General features: G+C 40.6%; 1 protein-coding gene across 3 annotated transcripts in view; it reads left to right on the forward strand.

The window, feature by feature from the left end:
* Nucleotides 1–27,060, forward strand: part of pkn1a (protein kinase N1a) — a 32,715-nt gene that overhangs the window by 952 nt on the left and 4,703 nt on the right. For 2 of the 3 annotated variants that reach the window (XM_078793349.1, XM_078793350.1), the window contains 13 exons: nucleotides 14,655–14,932; nucleotides 16,004–16,198; nucleotides 17,240–17,345; nucleotides 17,696–17,844; nucleotides 18,795–18,915; nucleotides 21,410–21,555; nucleotides 22,336–22,549; nucleotides 22,621–22,815; nucleotides 24,138–24,247; nucleotides 24,334–24,477; nucleotides 24,558–24,633; nucleotides 25,469–25,604; nucleotides 25,826–25,910. In XM_078793349.1, the coding sequence (XP_078649475.1) occupies nucleotides 14,891–14,932; nucleotides 16,004–16,198; nucleotides 17,240–17,345; nucleotides 17,696–17,844; nucleotides 18,795–18,915; nucleotides 21,410–21,555; nucleotides 22,336–22,549; nucleotides 22,621–22,815; nucleotides 24,138–24,247; nucleotides 24,334–24,477; nucleotides 24,558–24,633; nucleotides 25,469–25,604; nucleotides 25,826–25,910 (1,719 nt within the window). In that variant the 5' untranslated portion in view covers nucleotides 14,655–14,890. The remainder of the gene's footprint in view (nucleotides 1–14,654; nucleotides 14,933–16,003; nucleotides 16,199–17,239; nucleotides 17,346–17,695; nucleotides 17,845–18,794; nucleotides 18,916–21,409; nucleotides 21,556–22,335; nucleotides 22,550–22,620; nucleotides 22,816–24,137; nucleotides 24,248–24,333; nucleotides 24,478–24,557; nucleotides 24,634–25,468; nucleotides 25,605–25,825; nucleotides 25,911–27,060) is intronic. The other variant, XM_058048107.2, reaches the window with a different exon arrangement.

The raw sequence follows: 27,060 nt of genomic DNA on the forward strand, positions 1-27,060 counted from the left end.
CAGAGCTGATGTTGAAAATTTGCCTTGGTTTGCGTACATTCTCTGGTTAGAATAGAATATGGCGCGCCTCGTGTCATGTTGTTAATATACTGCATGACTCCAGCTGTGTTCTTAATGTATTTTAACAACAAAACCTTGTTAGCATCCTATTAGCTTGGGAAAATGTATTTGGTTTGCATCCACTTTGTTTAAAATTGGACCTTCTGGAGGAAATTAATGGCAGTAACCAAGCTTCCAATGTAAATGTCTTGAATCTACCAGTTGGTCAGTCTATTGGTTTGATGCATTTGTGTTTTAAGGATATTTGGTGGCCCTAGTACATTGCCTGGAGGAACTGCCAGGCACTCGGTACAATTGGAACTAGATAGTTTGTCACCTATTAATAATTTAGGGTTGGATACTTGTGCTTTTCAGGGGTGGACACAACGCTTACATTGGGTTAAGTCACCTTCATCATAATAATGTTGTTGGTAAAATGCAGGTCCCTTGGGTGGACGACATACTAGGTCACTCTGGTGGAACTTTGGTGGAAGCAAAGGCAGGCACAATAGTGGTGTTTGTTATTAAACACGTTGCATGACCATACCCACTTACCTTTTTATTAGTAGAGTCAACCTATCTAGCATTTTACTGGGAATAGTATCATACATCATAAGCTTTCAACGTTGACATCAAAAAGTTTATATTAATCCAAGAGGGCTCACTTTGTGAAATTAAAGAAATAATAATAAGATAAAGAAATTCCACTGATGTTTGCTTAACAACACAATGGCATTTCAGAAGTGCAAAGTGATGTTTCATTGTGGGGTTGCATTACTGACACCTAGTGACACTAGTTTATTTAGCTAACTTTATGGCTAAAAAATTGAACATTTGCTTGAATATGTATATTTTTAACTAACCCTTTGCCTGTTATACCTTGTGTATGAATTGTGCTCTATAATTCAACTTCCCTTGACTTGTGTAATGATGCACGGAACGGCATGACTTATTAATTACTGTATATTTGAAAAAGTGAAACGAGTTGAATCAACGAAATTCTAACCGACTGTATTGATCTGTGTAACTTGGTGGAAGTTGCTCTTAGTAGACACAACACATTTGTCAGATTCATCTCTCCACGGTTGACCAAGTCGTCCACGACTTGAGGCTAGGGAGGTTCTTCTGCAGGAGCTAATGAGGGCTTTCTTTGTTTTTATTTGCATCAGGAATTCATGAGCTGAGCATGTGTAATGTGTGGGTAGTAAAATGAGAGTTTGTCTGAGTTTAATTATGGCTCCGATGTGTTTGGCTGTTATCAAACGGCTTTCAAAAGCTTCATGTCAACTGACTTTTCCCACTTGAAACACTTTTTTAGCTTTGACGTGGTGGGGTCTCAAGGCAACACAGTAGTGTTCCAACAAAGATATAATTGTTCTACATTTGGTTCAATGAAAGCAACCAGTCTTGTACAAAAGTGCCAGAAAGATTCACCTCAGTGTGTTGATCCATTGATCAGTTTGGGAGTCAGGTGTATGTGGTGTATTTGCCAAAAAAAACCCCAAAAAACAATAGCATAAGAACAGAGGTGCTAAATTTTCATCTGTTGTGCCGTGCAGCGCTTCAGAAATAGAAGAGATGGCTCACACTATGCAAAATTGCAAAATTACGACACCATGTCATCGTTTTTTTCACATGACTGCATGTCTGCTGTTTTCAGTAGACCAGAGTTTTCACTGTGATAAATGACTAAGAATCAGCCCCAAGGTCTGTTGAAGTTAAAATCAGTTCAACAAGCCAAAACATACATAAAAAAATACCTATGTTCATGTGGCTATGCCTTTTGAAAACTCACACGACATAAAAACTACCCAAATTTAAATGACAAATCTGGTTCCTATAAAGAAAATACAATAGATGCTTACGTCAAGACAGCAACAGTGCGGTAAATCTCTCCCTGAGTCTAAACACTGGGTTACATGATTTATATTTACTATTTCTGGTTTAAAGCCCACTCTGGCTGCAGAGTTCCCATGGCGTATTGTGTTATTTGTTTGCCCTGCAGGAAGGCACTATTAAACACACAACCACAAGCCCCACTGCATTACATATGCTCATAGTGTGATGATGAGTACTCTATGCTGATGGATCTGTGGTGTTTTGTCTTATGTGTCATGTTTTTACATGGTCTATGTTCAGGAATGCGTGAGTACTCCTTACAAGGCAATGCCATGACATAAGTCGACTGATATGCACGCAGTTGTTTTTTTCTTTTCCCCTCAGCACTTCCTTTCAGGCATGCATGCACAGTCCAAAGCAGAGCATTCAGAGACAGTGTAGTACCTGAAGACGCACACTGAAACGTTCCTGTCATTAATTTTTAAATCAGACATCTAGTCAAACAGGACCGTTTACTTGCTACCATGTGATGTCACGTCACAAACCCTTTTTTTCCCTATACAAAGAAGCACACGAGTGCTTCCTCATATCATCTCTTCTTACTGTCTGTATGTTTTGTTTTTGTCTGGCTGTCAACAAATGTTGACACACACAATTCTCCACTCAGTGTGCTCAAAATTACTAAGAGGTGAAGCAAATACTCTTTGGTGAACTACTCAAGCTGGTGAGCCACTGCTAGCATACGACCTACCTGTTGAAGAACCCTGTGATAGCATCACTATCTTAAAGCTGAACACATTACATGTTTATGTTGAACGCCTTAGGGGCCATCCATAATTTTCAACATTTTCACGAGCGTAAAAACCGTACGAGGGGGAGAGGGGGTTAAGACATCAACGTACGCTTTTTTGAAAACCAGAAAATGTCGATGTCTGTATGTTCGAACCGCGGGATGCAGTCAAATTTTAGCACGAATAGACTGGTCCCCTGTCGTCGTATGCGAGCGCGACAGCGTACCAGTCCACGCGATACTCCACGTAGCTCTGCGTGCTTCGCATTCCAACACAACAATCAGACAATGGCCGACCCCGGTGATTTCGATTACCTATTTTTGTTCATCAAAAAGAGAATTGCTGCCATTCAACGCTCACCGAGCAATGCATACGAACAATACATAAATGTTTACTGCTTTGTGCGTTCGGAAAGAAAGCGGAAGGACGCTGTCGCGGCTGGCCAGGCGGCTTGGAAAGGTTCCAAATCAAAGGAATCGAGCAGGGCGGATTTGTTCCGAAGTGCCGTTGCGAAAATGGAGAAGATCAAAACTAAACCGACCATCCTGAATCTATTCGCCAGCTCTGTGTTTATTTTCTATATTTGGGCATGGACCTGACTCTGATTGCCATTTTCTGAATGACTCTGTGGTGGTGAATTTGGTGGACAGTGCAGTAACAATCAATGTGATTTTCACTTCCTGTGATACACTGACTAGAGGTGGGATTATTAAGCCTTTTCAAAACAGTTGTGGCATCTTTATTGCATACTTCGCATTGAGTTGAGTTCAAGGGTTGTGTCCATCATTTCAAAGAAGATTTTCTCTCCTCAGGCTTTTGGAAACCAGGGGCAACTCTTCTGCTCCTTGAGTAATCATGTGTGTATACAAGAAGTATTCCCTTGATTAAAAAATCCTGTGGAAAACAGTTGTTGCATCAGGACTTTTCTACATGTATCATTTGATAGAAAGAACAATACAAAAAGACCAAATTTGTAATACATTTGTATTTTCTTGAAAGAAAAATACAGTAAACCTCGGATATATCAGATTCAATTGTTCCCACTGGTTTTGTCTGATATAAGCGAAATCCGTTATATGCGTATACCGGAAAATGTCCGCCACATTCATTACACGGACGCGCAATGCCATGGGGGAACTTTCTTTGATCCATGTTCACAGCCAAAGCTGAAGATTATAACATCTTTGTATGAATTACAGACATGTACATGAGCATGTACAACGAAATAAAAAAAAATCTCAAATCTGTAGAAATGCCTTTTTGTTGCTATTAGGGAGGTTTAGAAACCAAACGATAAACGTAAACGCAAACGATAATGACGTCACAGGCTATTGACAAGTCGGCAAGTTCCCATACATTTCAATAGCATGTGACGTCATTATCGTTTGCACTTACGTTTATCGTTTGGTTTCTTAACCTTGCTAATAGCAACAAGAAGGCATTTCTACAGATTTGAGATTTTTTTTTATTTCGTTGTACATGCTCATGTACATGTAATTCATACAAAGATGTTATAATCTTCAGCTTTGGCTGTGAACATGGATCAAAGATGGATCAAAGGCCACGATGCGGCCATCCGATATACTATACCGATATACCGATATAGTGAGACCCAGGCAAATATGTGAGACCCAGGCAAATATGTATACAAAAGTCGAATGAGAATGAAACGTGAGTGATTACACATTCTGGCTTAGCCTGTGACGAGCTGTCGTCAATTGACTACACATTTTATGGACTATTTTTTTTTTCACAATAATAAGGACGCACACCTTTATCTTGTCACACATGTGCATGTGCTGACAGGGCATCCATTGTACCAAAGGCGTAGTAACAAGTGAAGAATTATGTACAATTGTACATGGTGCACCCTGCTACTGTCTGAAATGCAGTAATGAAGACTTGGGCTCTTTCATAACAGAGACATGTCGACTTAAAACCAAGGCTCAAGTGCAGTTCCTCTGAAGCTCGTGTGGCCTCGACCCCCGAGGGTGGAGGGGTAGAGTCACTAAAGGGCATTATGGCGATGCCGACGGCGCACTGCAGCCTGGACAGTACAATGGCATGTATTGTCTGACAGCCGCAACCTAGATCACGTTCAGTTCACTGCAAGTTCATTTCCCCACATCCTTTGGTGAGGCAGTTGGCGACCACACCCTCACCAACCAACCAACCAGCCAAGCAAACCTGGCAAACACCACCCACTTCTGTCTGGGGCATCATGTTGTGTTTCAGAAGTGTAAACATCTTAACCCGTGTTCTCACGTCATTGTCGGCATGAGTTCTAACTGCTCATTTACGTCTCTCATTCCCCCCTCCTTTCCCCTATTATACTACTTCATATCATGAGTTAGAGGATGTACTGCAGCAAATAGATTTATGCTAGTATTGACTCATCCATAACATGAACAATTACTGCTATTGCTCGCCCATGCCAATGAAGATGTCCATATATCTCAAATCTTTCATTCAGTGCCATAAAACTGCAGTGATTTCGTAATTTCCCTTCCCACATTAAGCCGCCGTAACTTGTCAACATCGGCAGTCTTGCACCCTGACATGCCTTGACCCTTAACCTTTCCTCATTATGGCAGTTCCCAAAGCCTTTGGGCCACATGCATTGATCCCAGCCCCATTGCTATTGTGCTACTTAAACGTCAACTCTCTCTCTGCAAGAAGCTGTTTTTTGACATATCTTGGAAGCAGTGATCAGTACATTTCAGCTGGGATAGGCTCCATCTCATCAGGATAAGTGGCATAGAAAATGGATGGATGGCCAAATAGGATCAACATAATGAAATATTTAATTCCCCAAAAGTTTGTATGACACTTTTGCAATGAATAAGAAAAGTATCAGAGATGGTACATCGCTTAAGCAGAGATATGGAAAGTCATCCGTAACTGCCACCAGTTTCTCAGCTTGCACTTGAATGCATCACTGAGACAAGAGCAAACAACTCTCCATTCCAGCTAGTGGGTGTCTTTTATGATCTGAAAAGGGAAACGGCAAAGTCTAGACCTGTTGACATAAACAAAGTGTGTGTGCTATATTGCATGTCCAGCTGCAAAGAGATGACGCAATAGCAAAACCACATGAAATCTATGAATGGATTTTACACTTGACATTCAGCTATTTCATGTACGACTGCTGAAATGCAGTTTACAGCCAGAGAGGCGTCTTTTCAATGTCCGCTTATGGGTGTAAAGTAATCCAACATGTTTCCCCAATGTTATCGTACACCCTCCCTGCTTTTCTCCCCCTCATTCTTCTTCCTTCTTTCCAAACTACAGCTGTTTGCCTTCCTCCTCCGCCCTCCCCTCCCTCTCAGACAGCCCCCTTGTTTTCCCATCTGGGTTGAACCTCAAGAGCTATTCTCTGCTGAGGGATAATTAGAAGCAAAAGACATGTTGGCCCTACAAACATATGTTGGATAAACATGGATAACTTATTAAATAATTGTAGCATATAGTACTTGAAGATCTTGACGATAGCATTATAGTCAAAACTGCCTTGTGCCATAATAAGAGGTCTTCATGTCATCAGTTATGTTACCTTTGAAATATATGCAGAGGTTTTTACAACACATTGGTTCTGTGTGTATTTACGGTGTGATTGTTTGTGTGTGAGGGTGTGACTTCTAAGTATTTATAATTGGGCTACAGAGGTTAAGAAAAACTCCACAAAGAGCCCCTCATGTCAACATGGGCAGATCAAGTTACACTGTGAGCAAACAGTTTTGCACAGAGCAAACACGATGGCTTGGAATTGACAAATATAATAACGACATTGTTGTTGATCACATTGTTTTGAAATGAGAAACAAAAGTGTCTGTGGTTTTGTTGGGGGTTGTTGAGTTGGGGTAATTTAGGAGCATGTTGAAATAATGTTGTTTAGTTGTTCTGTTTTGGAACGTTTGAAAAACATTAAAGTGGAAATGATACAGATTGAACAAGGGTTAGCGTCTTCTTGTGCCTCTTTGTGGTGTTAATGATTAAAGAGTAAGGTGAAGGAAAAGCATATAGCATAAATCACACATATTTGACACGGTTTCCTTGGCTTTCACATTTTAACCTCCATCTCTCACTATGTTATTACGACATCAGGCTGGATATGCACCTGTTTTGACAGGCATATAGGAGAGGTGAACGAGAAGTGGCGCTTTTCCCGGTAAGATACCTGGAAGTGGGTGGGGCTGTTATGGAAACAGCTGGAAGCAGGATGAGCTCATATTTTTTTCTGCTGATCCGACCACACACACACCACACCTGCTTATTTAAATCCAGCCTTCTGCTGGAAGGAGAATATAGTACTCTATATTGGCGGCCAGAATCACTAGTTCAGTCTAAATCAGGGGTCTCAAACTCAATTTGGGGGCCACTGGAGCTAGGGTCTGGGTGAGGCTGGGCCGCATCAGGTTTCCCCCCCCAAAAAAAACGAATTTATTAAAAACAGAAAAATATACAAACTTTTTCAGTGCTTTGGTTCCGATTTTCTACAATAAAAGCTCTGATAAAACATTCCACTGTTGTCAAATATCTTAATTTTTATTTTTCTGCACAAAATAAGATGAAAAGTAAATAAACAAATCAAGAATAAAGAAAATCAATCAATCAGTAATAAATAAATATAATAATAATAATAAAACGGCAAATAATAAAAACTTAAGAAACCACATATAGTTGGTGGGTAGACAAATTATTTTTTTCAGATTAAAATTAACAAAGTATTATTAGAGCCCTGTAGACATGACAAAACACAACTATTTATTTACAACATATTGCGCAACTTCAGGGTCTTGAGACACATGCTAACTCGCAAACTAGAGAGCTAGCGACCTAAATGGTAGCCTTCAAGTTATTTCCTTTAAACTTAAATAGCCAAAAAACTTACCACTTCCACACAGATAGGGAGGATAACTATTAACAGTTATAATAATTTAAAACGTAATAATTTTTTTTGGGTACATGATACCATACATATCAAACTCGCGCGGGCCGCACTAACATTAAACTTTCATATCAAGGCGGGGGCCTCAAACTAGTGTCCTGCGGGCCACATATGGCCCACGGGCCGCGTGTTTGAGATCCCTGGTCTAAATGGTTTCTATGACTCCTGACACTTCTGTTGATGCCCAGTCACTGTTGTTGATTTCAGTGCCTTAAAATTGGAATCATGAAATCCTTTTCAATTTCTTCATCTTCATCAAAATAGTAGTACCGGTAACCGGCTTCCATATTTACCAAGGCATACATGTTATACTATATAGTGAATCTTTTTCTTTTTTTGTATATTTTAAGCTGCAAAAAGCCTCTCTCAAGGGAAAATTAACTGAACGTAAGCTGTCAAATTCTATTTGGCTTTTAGGTAATGGACTGAAGTGCGTTTTCCCTTCTTATTTAATTAAACTGTCGCTTCCGCTACACGGACCTTACTCAGTCAGGCTCACATCACTTCATAACATTAAATAGTTTATATAACCTGGGGGTCATCCCATCAAATGATTAACTCTAAAACTCTTCTGTTGGAAAAAAATATACATATAAGGCTTACTTATCGGTGGGCATGTGCCTATTGATTTAGAACCTATGTTTATCTGCCTCAAACAGGCATTTATCCCTCTATGCGTTGCTCCTAAAAATTAGACAACCTTTCATACTATTGTAGGTCAGCATGCTTTTAGCTGAATGAAATACAGACACATTTAAGGGATTAAACTAAAATGATGCAACGCACGGTTAATCTTTATATGAAAGCATCTGCATGTGTTGTTGTTGTTGTCATTTTTGGCTCTGCAGATGTTCAAGGACACACACCTGTTACTTGCTTAATACACATATGGCGTTAGTTGGTGAGCTGAACCAGGTCCTGTACTGACAGGTCCTGTAAACACACACACACACACACACATACTGTAGACCTGCTGCACTGGTCTTTGCTGCTGCTGACATGACATTGTCTAAGATAAACTGTCATAGACAAAACACATGCACAAGTGAATCCCTGAGGATGTTCTCAGTTCTCAGTTTTCATAGACGCTGTCAGAGCTATTTTTGATTTCGAGATATAAGACGGTGAATTGTAAATGAGAGGAAGGGAAGATAGTCATACAGATGTATTAACTCGACGAAATTCACACATGACTGGTCCCTCAAGTGAAACTCGTCTTTCGTTACCAGGGCGGATGTGTTTTATTATTACATAACAAGAGCCACAAGCTATGTGAGCATTGTATTCATTGGGTGACATGGAACTTACAATATAAGATGCCTGACTATAGTCTTTTGATTGACGATCACTCAAAACGGTATCTACATCAGGTGTCTCAAACTCAATTTACTTGGGGGGCCACTGGAGCTCGGGTCTGGGTGAAACTGGGCCGCATCAGGTTTTCCAAAAAAACAAAAAAACAAAAAAACACATTTATTAAAAACAAAAAAATTAAAAAAACTTCGCTTTGGTTCCAAAAACTTGCTCACCACCACAGTAAAGCATAATATTAGAATATTGCCTCAATGGAGCATTTTTTAAATTATTGGTAATCAGAGTTATTGGCATTTATTGGCATAATGATTTCCTCATCTCCGCCCGATAATGAAGTAATTACTGTGCACCCCTAATATAAAGTGAAAGTAACTTGACCTCCTTGACTTGTAATATACAGGTAAGAGGTGTTAAATAATTACTTTAGCAAGATGGAAAGATGAATGTATCTTGAAAATGTTTGATTTTGACATAATACTTAATACTTAATACTTAATACTTAATACTTAATACTTTAATTCTATTTATCATCACTACATTGTACCCTTTTTGTAGGTTCTTGGTGTATTTCCAGTATCTCCTGTTATAAGACTTGTTTCTCAGTCTTCATCCTTTCCCTAGTCCTCTCTTTCCTCCCCTCGCTCACCCTGGCCATCACGCGCACTACCGCTTTCCAGCACATTGAGCTTTTTGTGATTTGCTCTCAGGCCACAGCATGTCTGCAGGCAAAAGGCCACAATTGAGTTTTTTTTAGAACAATGCTGTGATTTGTGATGTTGAATTGCAAGACACTGGAAAAAAAGCCCCAGTGATTTGTGCAATGTAATATCAGCAAGCTGAGAATCATATGCATTATAGGAAGTTGATTTCATGTATAACCTTGAATGGTCTTTTCATGAGCTCTGTCTGGTCCCCCCTCCCTCCCGTCTGATGTCTGTCGGTATGGCCTGTCCCGGCCCCTCACGTGGCCTTTTATCCGTCACCGGCCTCTGGCACTGTTGGCTTAACATACTCCCTTGCTTCTTCTTCTTCTTCCAACCAGCTCTTTTTGCCGTCCTCTGTTTGTCCTCCCTCCCACCTGTCTTCTCCCAGGCTGTCTATGTCCTTCACTCTCTCCCGCTCACTCGGCTGCTCTTTTGTCTGTCTCACAGGGAGGGGTGGCATCACATCCCCCCCACTGTTTCTTTCCTCCCTCAGCTTGCAGGCAAACAAGATGGGCAGGGAACCCTGAGATAGACTATGCACTTTATGTTGTTTGTTTATTCTTGCTGTGCTGTAGGATAGTTTTCCTTGACATTTTACGTGATGCATGACATTTGGAGTATTTAGTAACATAATGACTATTAACCTTCAGAGTCTTCAGCGTTAACCATAATCTGTTCCAGGGTACTGGATGGCTGCCCATTTGTTTGGGTTTGAAGGAATTTTTCCCATAGGAAATACAGTGGTACCTTGCTTTTGTCTATACCGCTTATCCTCACAAGGGTCGCGGGTATGCTGGAGCCTATCCCAGCTGTCTTCGGGCGATAGGCAGGGTACACCCTGGACTGGTCGCCAGCCAATCACAAGGCACATATAGACAAACAACCATTCACATTCATACCTATGGACAATTTGGAGTCACCAATTAACCTAACATGCATTATTCGAATCGAACCCAGGTCTCTTAGCTGTGTGGCTATGCGCTAACCATTCGAGCATTGTACCGAATCAATTTCTCCCATCAGAAATGATGACATGTGTGACATCACAAACCTCCAGTTTGACAACGCCCTCTGAAACAGAATGTTTTGATCCATCCCAAACTTCTTTCAGGGCTCACTTCCAAACATTCCAAACATCCCACTATTGACATTAAGTCGTATATAAACAGTAACAGACTGTCCTCACCTTGACAAATTATAAAGGCGCTAATTATTTTTAGATTTGCTAAAAAGAGCTTAAGTAATGTAAAACATTTTTCTTTTAAACTTCCTATTCAGGCTGCTTTGTCTTTTGGTGTACATTTTTCCAAAAAGTGACAAAGTAAAAGGAAAATCAAAACTTTTCCGGTAACTGAACTGCGGTCTTGTGTGACGAGCTGATATGCTTGACAGCGTTGTGAATTCCAAAGTTGTATGCTACTTTAAAGGCATATGTACAGATTTCAAATTATACCACTTGGGAATCTTAAAGTTCAGTTTATTTCTGAAATTTTTTTTGGCGGTATATTCCCAAGCTTCCCCTACAGGTGTAAAGTGTCATATTAATTAAAATACAAACAGTATGGCTTACCATTGTTGTAGAGGAGGACAGGAAGCTGTTATAATAACTGTGTATTGTCCTTTATTTTTATTATTTCCTGCAGTAGTAGTAGTGTAGCTGTACTGCTTTGCTCTTAATTTAGATTTCCATAACTCTGTCACTGTCTTGTATGCTGCCATCTTACCTTTCATCACTAGTCAGGCGTCTCAGGAGTGACTCACATATTTGTTGCTAACATTTCACTTCTTATGTTTTGGACTCACGGCGGAAGTCTCTTTACGACCTTCACCCTAATTTCTGCCACTTCCTTGCATTTCAAGAAGAGCGACACAAAGCAAAGCTGACATTCATATCAGTGCTACACAGCTAATCAGCAGTGCCGACCCATTTCCAGTTCTCAAAGTTGATACTGGCGCTCTTCTCTCAGCAGATAGCTCAGGCCCTGTCAGAACAATCTCCATTACACCCCGGCGTTCTCTTTTACACATTAACACGCACACTGCATACAAACGTCTCACACAGCACCACAAAGTTTATTATTCTGACTGACAAATAAAGTTATTTCTTACCATTTGTTTACTATCATTAACCACAAAACCTCCCACTATAACTCTTATGTAAATCTTTAGCTGGGTCTATAGCAGGCAGGTGATTTCACTTTCAGAAATACAAATATTAATGTTTTTGAAAATTCTTTACAGTCGCGTGTTGAGGTAAAAATGTGTCCTTTACACAACCGCAAGGCAACGTGCTTCGGGGAAGGTGCGGAATTTTAAAAAGGCAAAATATTCCACACTAGGTTGACGTGTGTTTACATTCCTAGCCAGATTTGAGTTATACAGAATTCCTGATATGTGTAATGTTGCCGAATAAAGCGTAGCTCTTTGCAATAGCAGATCCTCCCCGTGGCGCAAATGTATTCGCCAAAGGATGATTGGCGGCTGTTGTCTGACCTCAGCACAGCAGGGGGGGTGACTTGGCAGCTATTCGTAGATGTCTGGTCAGCACACAAAGTGTCTGGAACAGATCATCAATGATAGGTAGGCTTTAACTAGTCTAATGTGTTTCAGACCTCAGAAAATCAGACCATACAATCGCTCTGCGTTACTTTCTTCTGTTGTATCGCCCGTCCATTGTTGTGTATGTGTTCCACAACGAGATTCTTGCGTTGCCGCGGCTTTTCGCATCTTCATCCGTGCATGCGAACACTGTGGAACACATAGACAATAATGGACAGGCCATAGCATGCAGTGATATGCCAGAAGAGAAAAGGTAAGTGATTGTTAGGTCTGATTTTTTTTTTGGTCCGTTTTTTGTGGTGCAAATTTATTACTCTTTTGAGCGCATATTGTTATGAGAACCAAACTTAAGTAGCCCCACCAACTAACTTGAACTATGTTCCTTATCACCAAAATTCAACCCGAGCTCTCCTCATGGGACGAAGGGAAGGGGTAAGTCGCAGTTGATACGCTAAATTGCTAATGGGGGTATTGGACAACTTCATGTCAAAAATACAAACATGCAAAAAATAATAAACCAAGAACTTTTGCACACCACTGTAACTGTAAAACAGGATTTATATTTTAGGTGTCTGACAGGGTACCTATTATGCTTTCTCCACTTTTCTGACCTATAAATGTAGGTAGAATGTAGTATTCTCGTGTTAAATGATGCCAAAGTTTCAGATAATGATGCCATATTTTAGATAAAGTTTCATAAAGTTTCATGGCTGATTTGGGAATTAACCTAGAAGAAGTTTGGGATGGCTCAAAACGCTCGGCCTCAAAAGGCGTGGTAAAACTGCCCCTTTGTGATGTCACAGAGGGGCGGGCTTCCTTATATATAAACCCTGGACCCTGGTCTCGGGCTGAAGCGATTACTCGATTAAACGAACCAACAAACGAATTAACTCGGAAAATAATCATTAATATTTATGGTAACATGAGAAACACCTCAGTGTTGCTTTTATCCTGTCTTGTGGCCACAATGGGATGGTTCTTTTCATTTTCGAGCACCATTACTATCGCTTCCTTTCTGTGCTTATTTGTCTCTTCTGTGTGTTTCAACCTCGTGACCCTCTCGCCGTGGCCTCATCCATCTCGCCTCCCTCTTTTCCGGTCCCCACCGTGCTTTCTCTTTGTTTGACACAGTCAGATGGTCCCTCACTCGCCATATCGCTCCATGTTTACTGAACAGACTAGCATTTAGTAATGTCTGAAGAATCATCTTACTGATAACTTGGTTTGTACTTGCAAAATACCTTTTGCCGTTGCTATTGCAGGTGTCAATTCCCTCTGAACGTAGTGGTTCAGGTTGTCCTCTGGTTATTTCCCTTTCTATGACCGTGATGTAAGTTGTTTTCGTCGGAACTTATACCCAAATAATATGTAAATTTACACCTAAGCCACTCACACTGTACACAGAACACATGACCTGACATATGGTTGTCTTGCACACTGGAGAGAGATAGACAAGCTTATTGGGGGCCAATAATGAGACTATTATGACACTATGCCGCTTATCACTGCAAATTTCATTGTAGAAGATACTTTCTACAAAGAATATTGTTTGAAGTATTGTGATGTTGTGTAAAAGTGGAAATGTCATCTCCTGCGTATTCTATAAAGAATCCAATCTTTATGTTTCATGAAGGTCGAGGCCTTTGAGCGGCTTGGATCGGCCATGCAGCCAAATTGTACCACTTTTCCACTGAGCCTCTAATTTCACTTGGCTTTTCACTTTCACTTTAGTGAACCACAACCTTTTGTTGTCATACCATCCGTATTATCTGTAGTGAGTGGTTATCATACACAAGGAACACTCCTAAAAGTGACTATTCTAATTCATACCCATATAACTCAATTTTCTCATCGTATCTTCTCCCTCCAGCCTGAGGCTTCCACTCTGCCGCTAATACTGTCGAGTAGAATTAGCGCTTTGCTGCTTTCCAGAATGGTAATAGTTCTCTGACTTAATTTTTCTTACCATGGTGGGGGGTTATGCAATAGGCTTTCATTTTAATGCAGATTATTGATAAGAACTGCATTAAGGATAGGCTTTGGGTTAGTATCAGAATTCAGAAGTGAAGGAGGCTTTGATCTAATACTTGGAAAACACATCCTTCCTTCGTTCGGTCCACCCTGAAGATTTTATCAAAAACAACCCCCCCCCCCAATGGCACAACCCTCCCTTCCTCTTGTACAAAATAGTTACTTGTCCTATGTTTTATGTATTGTGTTCTATAAGCACAGCATACGTTCATTACTGCTGTAAATACACACTGAATGTTTGCAAAAAAAACAACAGAACATGGAAACAAGATGTCTGAAATGGCCACAAAACCAGGACTCATCACACAACCTCAGAGCAATAGATCTCCAAAATGATTTACAAAACCTTTGACATGGAGGAAATGTTCCTGATATATGGATTGTTGTCTGCTCTTTTCTTTATACCGTGCTCTCCGTTGACCGGCGTAGAGAGGTTTGCAGAGGAAACAGGAAAGGCCTGAGCCGCTTGGTGTTGGGACGGATATCCTCTCCAGGAGGCATGACCCCTCCCCTCTCACTTAACTCTCCCTCTCGCTATCTCTTTTTATCGGGTTTCCCCACAAAACAACACACATTCTGTCCTCATTCAAGCTCAGGAGTCTCACCGAAGAAGGGAGTTCACTGAGGACTTGAGGGATTTCTGGATCGTCAAATCTGAGTGAACTATGTGTTGGCATGGCGATGAGGAGGATGATGACAGCTCGGAGGTGACTTTTTGTTGGCTTTGTTTGTTTTTCTTTTGCGTGTCACACTAATGGCAAGTAAGTGTTAGGACTGTCAGTCATTAACGCCCTCCGTGTTCCTGGTGGAGTTTCTGGCTCGTAGATTTCTTTTTCGGGGCAGTTTGTGACACCTTCCAAAGACAAAATAGCATTCTTGCAGTCTGAGGTGATTGAATTGGAAGCACGAGAGGTTTTTGACTCATTTTTGTCTTTGGGACAATTTTTACTTCACAAAGAAATGAATCTAATTGTAGCTGGTATGACCCATAATAGCTTCAAATACGACCCAGACCATCCCAGACATGCTCTATGGGTGACGGGTCTAGGGACTGGGATGTTTCCTCCTTCCAGGAAGTTTGTACAGATTCTTGATGATCATGCTGCAACACAACGTAGTGGTCGTTAAAACAAATCCCGCTTTCCCATTTAAAGTTTTGCCTCAAATTAACACTGGCCTGTAATACTAATAGCTTATCCTTCATTGTCATGGCAAAGCCAGATCACCTTCTTTAGGTGGCTACAGGTGGCGGACCAGCCAGGATACATCTGGCATTGGGCTAGCACAAGCGTCGGCAAATTGTGGCTCCGGCGTTTTTTTTTGTTTGTTTGTTTTGCCCAAGAAAACTTCTTTTTGACTGTGCTACATAAGCTATCCATAACCAAGACTACGTCCCTAAAAAGAAAAATGTCTGAATTGACATATTTTTTATTACTTTGCCTTTTTTGTCAATGATGTTGGCTTACCCATGGGCTTTATATATGGTGACAAATTAGCTAACAGCAAAATATATATATAACGTTGAAAGACATTCTTTCTTTTCTATTCTCATTCAGGCTCTTTCCTCCCAAATCCCCCATCATTATCTGTCCCTCTCTCTCTTATCTCCTTCCTCCCATTACGCCTTATCCTGGCTCCTATCGTTTCCTCTTCTGACTAACTCACCATCAACACCTCCCATTTATAAAAGTGAGAACTGCTGTTGTGTCAACCCCTTGCAAATCAAAGTTGATTTGAAAAGATTTTTTCATTACATCTCTTCTGTCCCTCCCTCCCAGAGTGACCCGGGTGGGCTGTCTGTACTGGAGCAACTCGGTCTGGATCAGAACTCTGACTTCTCAGACTCTAGCGTGCAGCAGCTTCTGGATGAACAGCGTGAAAGAATTCGTAGAGAGATCCGCAAGGAGCTGAAGATTAAGGAGGGAGCTGAGAACCTGCGTCGGGCGACAACGGACAAGAGGAACGCTCAACAGGTTGGCTTGTTCATGTCAACAATATTATGTTATAATTATATATTATATGTAATTATATGATGCTGCAAAATTTAGAGCAAGAAGCCCGATATAGGGGTGTTACAAGATCTCGCAAGATTAAAACGTGACAATATATTTCATTCAGAAAAAAATGTTGTTGGCACTAGGTCTGGGATGATGATAAATAAAGTAATCACACAATAAATGAAAATTAACTTGATCATTTTGCCAGCTTTAATATATTGCCATCTGCATGCATGTTTATTTTCTTCGTCTCTCACCTCCAAACAGGCAGGGAGAGAGTTCACTGTTTTCAGTGCATTGTTTACATTGTATATTTACAGTGCATTCCATTCAGCAACGTCATAAATGGTCTATAATACAGTCTCTTAGTCTCGGTGTGTGGAGGCGCGGCCGCTGGCATACACACAGAGTGCAGAAAAGGGTAATGTAGTAAATGAGTAGACTGCAATATATCGTCATATTTGATAACTGTATATTTACTTCAGGATTGCTACAAGAAACAAGTCAATATCTTCTACAATACTTCTAGTGAATCAGACACTTTCTGTGGGTGTGTAGGTCATTACCATTGCTGGAATGATACGTTGTTATCCCATTTAGTACAGATAGAATGATTCCTACCCTGTGAGGTTAGGCATTTCCTTTTGCACATTCAGTGTTTCCCACAGTACTGCGATGTGTCTTTTGTGTTGCTGGGGTGGGACGGGAAGATGATGCCTTTGTTTAATTTGAATAATTACATTATCTCACCTAAAAAAATACTTTATTTAACGATGTTTATATTAAACGATGTTGCACCCTGGGCTTCTGTAATTGTAATGATCAATCTCTTGGACACAATAAATTATTAAGTGAATTATTATTATTATTTGTAGAACATCAGTGACCTCTGCCCTCCGCAAACTCCTGCAGCTACATATTGTCTTTTGCTTTGTTCACACACAAGTTGGAGAACAGTTTGTATTGTTTGCACTGTAAACACAAACAAAGCGTCACTCTCTTGTTCGCATGGTACAGGTGGACAGCCAGTTGCGGAGCTCCAATCGCAGGCTGGATAACCTTCATGCTCAGCTACAGGAACTGGATGCTCACATTGTGGTGAAGGGAGGTGATGAGAATAAAGGTAACTACACATGCTGCAGGTCTCTGGTTTTGTTCGTGACATAATATTGTTTCCTGAGAGGTTTATTTTCAGCACTATACCAGCCACAGTGTTAAACATCTCATTATTGTTTACATCCATAATGCAGTGAAATCTTAAATGACATAATGCAAGTAAAGATTTCAAATTCAAATTTAAAATTGTCAGCAAAACATTGGGTAGTCACTACAGAAGTGGTGATAAAAGTATAAAGACACATACCTATAGATCTCACATAAAGACTAAACTCAGCTGATTTGTTCCGTTTTTCTATTACATATTACTGTTGACTTACTGTCACTTCAGCCCTGTAACTTTTTCTCTTCTCACAGATGAATGTCCTCAATCTCCCGGGGCAGAGAGTCGAACATCGGCCCACAAGGAGCGCATCGCTGCTCTGGAGAGGCAGCTCAACATCGAGCTCAAAGTCAAACAAGGCGTTGAGAATATGATCCCCATCTACGCCAATGGGTCCACCAAGGTGACACACTTCACTGGTGTGACAATGCTTACCCATGCGGGAACAATGCATGCCACGCATACTATTGTTGTGTACTTGATGTAAACAGACAAGGTGTGAATAAGTTGTGCGGGAGCGTGGTCATTGCGTGCCAAGAGTGGAATTTATGCGTAAACAGAACAGTGTACAAACTAGTCTTCACATTTTTTTTTAAGATGTGGCATAAATAAATGGAACGCATTGCTATGCTAGATTGCGGGACAATGTAGAGGCAAAATGCATGCAATTGCAACTGTGCCCTCCTTATTTTCAATAAAAAAATGAAAACATACACGATAAAAATTTATGTTGTATTAGTTTAAGCAGACTGTTTATTTCACTGGCATACACTATTGTACTTAATATGCGGTTACACAATGTTATACATTGGCAAAACATCTTCTTGCTGGAAAATGTTGAGTAAATTCAATAGTGCCCATTGCTGGATTCATAGCTGCAGCAGGAGAAAGCCTTCAAAGCACTTTACATTGAAATTACCATTAAAAAAACTTATTATTTCTCATTTAAATCACCGACAAGAAATTTGCAAACATGCATGGGAGTGAATGCCAAGCCACAATTAGGCTGCCGTCTACTGTATTGTTCATTTATCCATGCAAAAGCATTTCAAACAAACAACTACAAACAATGTCTCAGAGGGGCTGGTCATACGCACGTACAGTACACACACACACACACACACACACATGCGCACAGACACACACACCTCTTTCAGTTGACCTTCATGGTGCACAACACCGCAACCTTCTGACTCAAATGCCTGAATACTAATGGGATAATGTATACAACCTTTCTTCTCACCTTTTGATTATTCACACGCTCACCAGCATTTTTGAACCTGAATCTCTATCTATGTCTCACAGCAAGAAACATTTATAGAGTTTGACCTTTCTTCTTGTCTCTTTAATCAGGACAAAAAAATGCTGCAGACGGCCCAACAGATGCTACAGGACAGTAAAACCAAAATAGACATCATCCGTATGCAAATCCGAAAAGCTGTACAGGCCACTGAGCACAATGATGACACACAGGGTAGGTGCAAGCTACCTCATTTTTTTCCATTGATTTTTTTTTTTTTTCAGTTCACTCATTTAAAATTTACTGAGAAGTGTCGGAGGGGGCTAAAAAAAGATCCCCTTGAATTTTGGTGTGGAGATGGTTGAAATGAAAATGTGGGTGTTGCTCATTCACATCCATTATATGGGGGGGGCTTTGCAGTCAATGCCATTACAGGGTAAGTGACTTTTTATCTGGCACTAAGTGCTGTGGGCAATCACTGCACCTCCGATGGGAGACAGTGAACCAATTAATGGGAGCATTCAGATGTAGCAAGATGGGTGTGAGCTGAGGGAAGAATCATTTAAATAAATAAATAACATCGGTGAAAATAGATTCAGACACTATAACTACCACTATTTGACAACTTGTATGGAACAAAAGAGGGTTAGATACTGACGTTGGACCTCTGTTCTAGTACTTTCTAAATTTGTTTGATGGACTTGAGCTGAAGTTCTTGCACACCAAACTCAGAAACTTTGTACAATTGGAAAAGGATCTTTGCCAGACTGTTCCGCAATGTTGGAAACATACAGTTTTGTTCATTCTGTGTGCTTGGGCTTTGCCTTCCGCTAAGGAAAATGTTATTTTGCTTGCAGCAACCTCCTACAGTATGTACATAGCATTAATTGTAATGTACTGTACTGTACTTGACTGACTGTTGTCGATGTCCACACGAAATATTGATTTGTAAGTAAGCTTCAGTAATTTTAGTAGTAATTTTTTGTCTTTTACAAAACTCCAGCCAGGGTGAAGGAATTTTTGGCTTCCCACCGTCAGATGACGTAACAATTATGCGTTGTCATTTCCACACTACATAAGTATAATTACATTTGTGCGACGGCAAACATCCTTGCAGTTGACTTGGTCATGAGGAAAACTACTGAAGCTAGGAGAATGGAATTCAGTGGACAATTTGGGAGCAGCTCAGTGATCTTAAATTTGCGGATGCTACAGTTCTCCTCTTATTTTCTGTACACAGACACAAATGCAACAGAGGACAGAGAGAAATTCACAAACTACAATACAGCTCAGTGTCACTCCCAACACAACAAAAACACAAGTGATGCAAATCCACTCCAAAACCAGAAACCCCATCTTCCTGAACAGCACCAACCTCGAGGATATAGAAGCTTTCACTTATATTCTGTTTAAAATGCTCCACCAACATCAAGTTACACATGTTCAACTCCAATGTACAGCAAGTGATGTTGTATTTTCCACATTATTATTATTATTTATTATTACTTATCTTCTTTTGTGTCTGTTATTATATGGGAGCCAGGCAACGGCATTTCGTTGGCAATTTCACTACTGTGTTTTTGTGCAGTGACAATAAAGGGAGTCTATCTATCTATCTATCTATCTATTGGTCTGAAACACGAAGAACTAAACACATTCATTAACACCTTCCTCTGCAGAATATTAAACATCTGGTGCAAAGATGGACAACTGTGTGGAGACTTACAAATCCAAAAGAGAAAGTGGAGTTGGATTGACCACACCCTCAGGAAACTTGCCACATAAATCCCTCCACAAGCACTGAAATAAAATCCCCAAAGGAAAAGAAAGGCAGAAATGGCAGAGTTGGGGGTTCAACTGGGGAGAGCTTGAGCGAAAAGCCATGAACCGTGTGAAATGAATGAAATCAGCAGCCTATAAATTCAAGAGGAGCAAAAAGCTTAAGAAAGAAGAAGAAGAATGGCAAATATTACATTGAGAGAGGACTTTTTGCTTGTTTTAGTGTAAACACACTCATACTTTGGCTGATTGACTAAGGCGTAAAATTACTTTTAGGGCAAATGACCTTGTTTTTTTGTTTTTTTTTCATGTTACATTATCCTCACCTCATTTTCTACTCTTTTGAATGTCACATTTTAAAGTTATTGCAGCATAAGAGAAGCATTGTATTCCAACAATGATTTTAGATATCATTTATTTTCTCACAACCATGAGCCTTGTTCTGTTGACATGAGTCTTGAGTTATTCTGGCTCATTTAAACCACACACACACACACACACACACACAGAGACAGCAGAGGTTTGTGTGTGTAGTGTACACAGACGGTCTCCAGGCACCACACCCCCAGAAGGGGTCATCTAGCAGAGTCCATGCTCCAGGCAGAGCACCTTATTAGGAGATAAAAGCACCCATAAGCCACCTCTACTTCTGTCCTCCCTCATGCTATATGGAAAAACCCCACATGGCATATCCATTTTTCTTTACTCTTTAATTCTTTGTTCATATTCCTTTTCAACAACCTGATACTTGTCAATTGCAATTTACAAAAAGTTATGTTTATCTTTGTGTGTCTCTTATCCTATTCATCTTGCACCTCTTCTGCGCATCTCTTATCTGAGCAAGTTTTCCAGTTTGACAGGCCACAACTAAGTGGACCACTCAGTTTCAGATGTTCTTCCCATGCAACTGTGCATCCCCGCTTATATTATTGTATTCTTTTCACCGCAGGTAACCATGACCTGTGTGGGGTGGAGCTGCGCATCGAGGAGCTGAGGCACCACTACAGGGTGGAACATGCTGTTGCTGAGGGGGCCAAAAATGTGCTTCGACTCTTAGGGGCCAGCAAGGTCCAGGATAAAAAAGCTATTTCTGAGGTGAGATGGGAGAATCACTCAGGGATTGTCTACCAGCCACTGATTGGTTGAGCTGATTTGTAATAGCTGCATTATTGTATTGATTATAGGCATGTCCGTTTATGTCAGGTGACTGATTTTATCGGCCGATATTCACATAAAGCTGAGGTTTTATTGCAATTTGCAGAGATTTAACATCACACCTCAGGAAGAATCACCATAAGTCGTACACTGCTAGTGTACCTGCAGCAAAATAAGTGACCTGGGGATTGCTGAATAAACCCATTGTGTTAATCCACAGTTTCACACTGTGCACTTAATTTGTTCTTATACAGATGTTTGTTTTTGTAGAAAATGTGCCGCTTTCAAAATTTTCTAGTTAGCAGCATTGTGTAATTGGGTTCTTATTTGTGAATTTGTGACTGACCTGGCTTATCATTGGTCATGCTTTTTTAATTACTTTTTTTTTAGGCAAAATGTATAAATATGGTACTTTGTCTATGACATGTCTATACATTTCATGTTGTGGTGTTTGTTCCTTTTGCACGACAGTCTTTATTTGTGGCATTATAGTAAAAGAAACATAATATATTCATCACACAACAGAGTATGAGAAAAGAGCTGCTGCCAATATTGGTATCTGTTGATATCCGTATCTGTAATGGAGTGCTGGGCAATATAGAGTATATTGGATATCTACAAGAAAGTACTTTGTGTGTGTGCGTTGTTGTAGTGTGTCGTTCTGACTGCTACGTCAAATGTTATTTTAACATGATATATAAAACTGCCTGGTGGGTGCAGGCACAGTCTCGGCTGAGTGAGGCTTCTCAACGGTTAGACCTTCTGAGGGATTCCCTGGACCAACGCTTGACTGAGCTACCAGAGGACCACCCCAAGTCCAACGTCATTAAAGAGGAGATGATGCTGTCATCCTCGCCGGCCTTCAGCTCTCGCCATGGTGCCCCCTATGTCCACAACCAGTACAGCACCCTCAACAAGCCTTCACCCCTTACTGGTATGACATGTGAAACTGGACAAAAAAGTTTGGCATATTCACTTGAAACTGTGGTTGGACTGTGTCCTCAGGTACCCTACAGGTGCAACTCCTAGGCTGCGTGGGGTTGTTGGAGGTGGTCCCGGGACGCAATAAAGGAACAGCTGTCATGCTACCCTGTTACAGCCCAGGTGACACACGCTCGTTCATGAGGGGCAGCAAGGGACTGTACAGCCGAAGTGGTTCAGTCAGCGGGAAAACGCCGAGCAAGACAGAGGAGCTCTCATGTAAGTACAGCATATTTTATGACTCTGTATGTTAAAGGAGTCCATTAGGTCAGGGATTCCCAGTCACCACAGAGCTAATTAGCTGTGCTGATGGAAATGATCTAATTTCACTTCAGTGGTCGGAAAGTACATCACTAACCCGTGTAGCCACCTCTTGCCATTAGTGCAACATTTATGTTTGATGGTGTGCCGTGAGATTTTTGTAATCTAATATGTAATATGTAATATGTTCCAAAGAATATATGCCAATTTAAGAATATAACATGCCCGATAAGGGACACGTGTAAATAAAACACGCACCTGTCTTATATTCACTTCTAGGACATCGCCACCGAAGTCAAATGTGTTGCTGCCTGAGCAACTTGACTACTGCACTGAAAGGAGAAACTCTGCAATCTCGTTGTACATCTTGTATAATGACAATAAAGGCCATTCCATTCCATTCCAATGTTGAAACCTACCAGACATTATGAATGTGTATGCTGCATTCAAGACTGCCTCTCTAAGATGGCTAATTAAAAACAAATTTGCTTTGTTATGTGTGCTGACGGGCGGCACGGCGGTCGAGTGGTTAACGCGCAGACCTCACAGCTAGGAGACTATGGTTCATTTCCACCCTCGGCCATCTCTGTGTGGAGTTTGCATGTTCTCCCCGTGCATGCGTGGGTTTTCTGCGCGTACTCCGGTTTCCTCCCACATTCCAAAAACATGCTAGGTTAATTAGTGACTCCAAATTGTCCATAGGTATGAATGTGAGTGTGAATGGTTGTTTGTCTATTTGTGCCCTGTGATTGACTGGCGACCAGTCCAGGGTGTACCCCCGCCTCTCGCCCGAAGACAGCTGGGATAGGCTCCAGCACCCCCGCGACCCTTGTGAGGAAAAAGCAGTAAAAAATTAATGAATTAATGTGTGCTGACAATGAAATTGTATCACAAAAAATACTAGCTTATAGCGGTCATTGGCTTTGTTGCACGTTTGCCTGAAACACCCTAAGGTAGGGTTAGGTAGGCTCCAACACAGTCAGGATATGTAGCATTTAAGATGATTTGTAAGTTGTTTTTTTTATGCAAATCAGCAACACGTTTGCATATAAATGCCTGTTGACATAAACAAGGAAGTGTTTTTGGAAGTGATTGCTGGTACACAACACAACCCTCACTCACATATACCTACTATGCAATAACTGCAATCTCCATGGCTTGGATTGACTTTTATTGTAGCTTTTCATAAATGTTATGTGATAAAACAAAAGTACAGTATGTTGTTTATGTCATTGTCTGCCTCAATGTCGCTCATATCCTGTTTGTGCTCATACATGCAGCTGAGGTGAGCGCTGTGCTGAAGCTGGATAACACAGTGGTTGGCCAGACAGCTTGGAAGACTGTGGGTGAGCAAGCGTGGGACCAGACCTTCACTGTGGAGCTAGAAAGGGTTAGTTAGCACACATAGAAAACAAACATAGGTAAACCTTTAAACCTCATTGACATAGTATGTTTATTTTTTCCTGCATGTTCTAGTCAAGGGAAATGGAGATTGCAGTGTACTGGAAGGACTACCGCTCACTGTGTGCCCTCAAGTACTTGAAGCTGGAGGAGTTCCTGGACAACCAGAAGCACAGAGTTCAGTTGGAGCTGGAACCACAGGGCCTACTGCTTGCAGAAGTACAACATGATTATTTATATTTAAAAGCACTGCTTTAAGCTATTGGATATGGTGCCGTAACATAAAGCTTGATTTCCAGGTGACCTTCTTTAACCCAGTGATCGAGAGAGTCCCTCGCCTCCAACGGCAGAAAAAGGTCTTCTCTAAACAGCAAGGTAAGTAAACAGGAACCAGACAAACGGTAGTGTAGCGTTTTTTCAAAGTGCAGTACAGTGAGCCTCCCCTTAGAGAATATAATTCGTTAATATAATTAATGAGTTAATGCTTCTCTACTCCCAAAGAAACCTGTTCATTACTGTCTAAATTCGTTTTTTAACATTATTAGAGCCCTCAACACATTAAATAAATCCAATATAGTGGCCTTTACATTTGTATTACTCAATAGAGTAGATATATTCAATCATATTTATTTATTTAACAACCCATTACAATACACTCATGTGACTTTACTCATCTGTATACACCAGTCATTATTTGCACTATGACCCATTGATCATTGCACTAAAATTAATATATCTTCTCCTGTATATGCTCCTGTGCTCCTCTTGTATATATGTATCTTGTTAAATTGTCTTTTTTTACTCTACTTTATATACTTTTTTTTGTTTTTTAAACTTGACTACTACACTGAAAGGAGAAGCTCTCCAATTTCGTTGTACATCTTGTACGTATAATGACAATAAAGGCCATTCCAGATACAGTACTACATTCACCGTTAGGATGCTTCTTCTGCCTTGTATTTGTATTTTAATTCATTCATTCATAAATTAAAAAAAAAAACACAATAGAGCGAGGGACCAATGTTGGAACTGGGATGTATTGGGGGCTGACTGTATAAAACTGATGTAGTTTAATAAGGTAGCAAGAGCCAGTACATAGGGTAAACATACGATACTTGTATACACGTATTAGGGGATCACAGTGTATCACGTGAGCAATGATTCTTCAGGAGAACATACATTGTGTGTGTGTGCGTGCGTGTGATTGCAGGCAAGGCATTCCTTCGAGCTCGCCAAATGAACGTTGATATCGGAACTTGGGTGAGGCTTCTTCGAAACGCTATTCCCACTGTCAACAACTCTGGAACCTACAGTCCAAACGCACACAGCCTGACGCTCAACACTGGGTGAGACACTGGCACAGGCACTGATACTCAAACACACAAAAAACACTTTTGTACGTGTACCCAACCACAATCCTTGAACATTTTTTCCTTTTTGTCCTGACAAAGAAAGCACCCTCTCTCCTTACCTGACTTTCTAATTGCCCTCTTGTGTTTTCCCTCTCATTTGTGCGTCCTCTGCCACGCCGTGCTGCTGTGTTCGGTGTCTTGTGTGGCGCTTTCAGGGACATCTCGATGGAGAAGTTAAGTCTGGATAGTGACTCACCACTAAAAGGAGATTACAAGAAAGACATGGAAGCACACACTCCGGTGAGAGAGACAGGCAGGCGGCAGGGAAGCCGTGGGAATCAGGGCGGTGTTTTGGTCGGGTTCATATGATGTAATCATTTGAATCAACTCAGGTTAAGGTCGGTCTTGACCTTTAAATAACTCAAATATTACACGTTAAACAGCTAATAATCCACAATTCTCTCTGTGGTGAGTTAATGTTCCTCTAAAAAATGTAACATGAGAAACCCCACGCCTTTCAAAAGCCCCCCCCCCCCCCCCCCCCCCCCCCCAAAAAAAAAAACAAACAAACAAAAGCTTTCACAAAATGACTTGGAAAGTACAATTAGATCCAACATAGCTGCTTTATTCAACAAACACATTCTTTATTGTTGGCTATACAGCAGGGGTCTCAAACTCAATTTACCTGGGGGCCAATGGAGCTAGGGTCTGGGCGAGGCTGGGCCGCATCAGGTTTTCTAAAAAAAAACGCATTTATTTAAAACAGAAAAATATACAAACTTTTTCAGTGCTTTGGTTCCTATTTTCTACACTAAAAGCTCTGATAAAACATTCCACTGTTCTCAAATATTTTAATTATTATTTTTCTGCACAAAATAAGATGAAAAATAAATAAACAAATCAAGAATAAAGAAAAACAATCAATCAGTAATAAATAAATATAATAATAAAACGGCAAATAATAAAAACCCACCACATATAGTTGGTGGGTAGACAAATTATTTTTTCAGATTAAAATGAACAAAGCATTATTAGAGCCCTGTAGACATGACAAAACACAACTATAGTCACATTTATACTTTTTTTATTTACAACATATTGCGCAACTGCAGGGTCTTGAGACACATGCTAACTCGCAAACTAGCGACCTAAATGGTAGCCTTCAAGTTATTTCCTTTAAACTTAAATAGCCAAAAACTTACCACTTCCACACAGATAGGAGGTTAACTATTAACAGTTATTTAACCTTTAACATGAACATTAATCAAACGTAATATTTTTTTCTGGGTACATGATACCATACAGCATCCATATCAAACTCGCGCGGGCCGCACTAACATTAAACTTTCATATCAAGGCGGGGGCCTCAAACTAGTGTCCTGCGGGCCACATTTGGCCCGCATGTTTGAGACCCCTGCTATACAGTATATCTGGTCAGGCCATAAGTGAA

This window comes from Doryrhamphus excisus, linkage group LG9 (assembly GCF_037039965.1).
Source record: "Doryrhamphus excisus strain RoL-2023G ecotype Guam linkage group LG9, RoL_Dexc_Guam_v1.1, whole genome shotgun sequence".
Lineage (NCBI taxonomy): Eukaryota > Metazoa > Chordata > Actinopteri > Syngnathiformes > Syngnathidae > Doryrhamphus > Doryrhamphus excisus.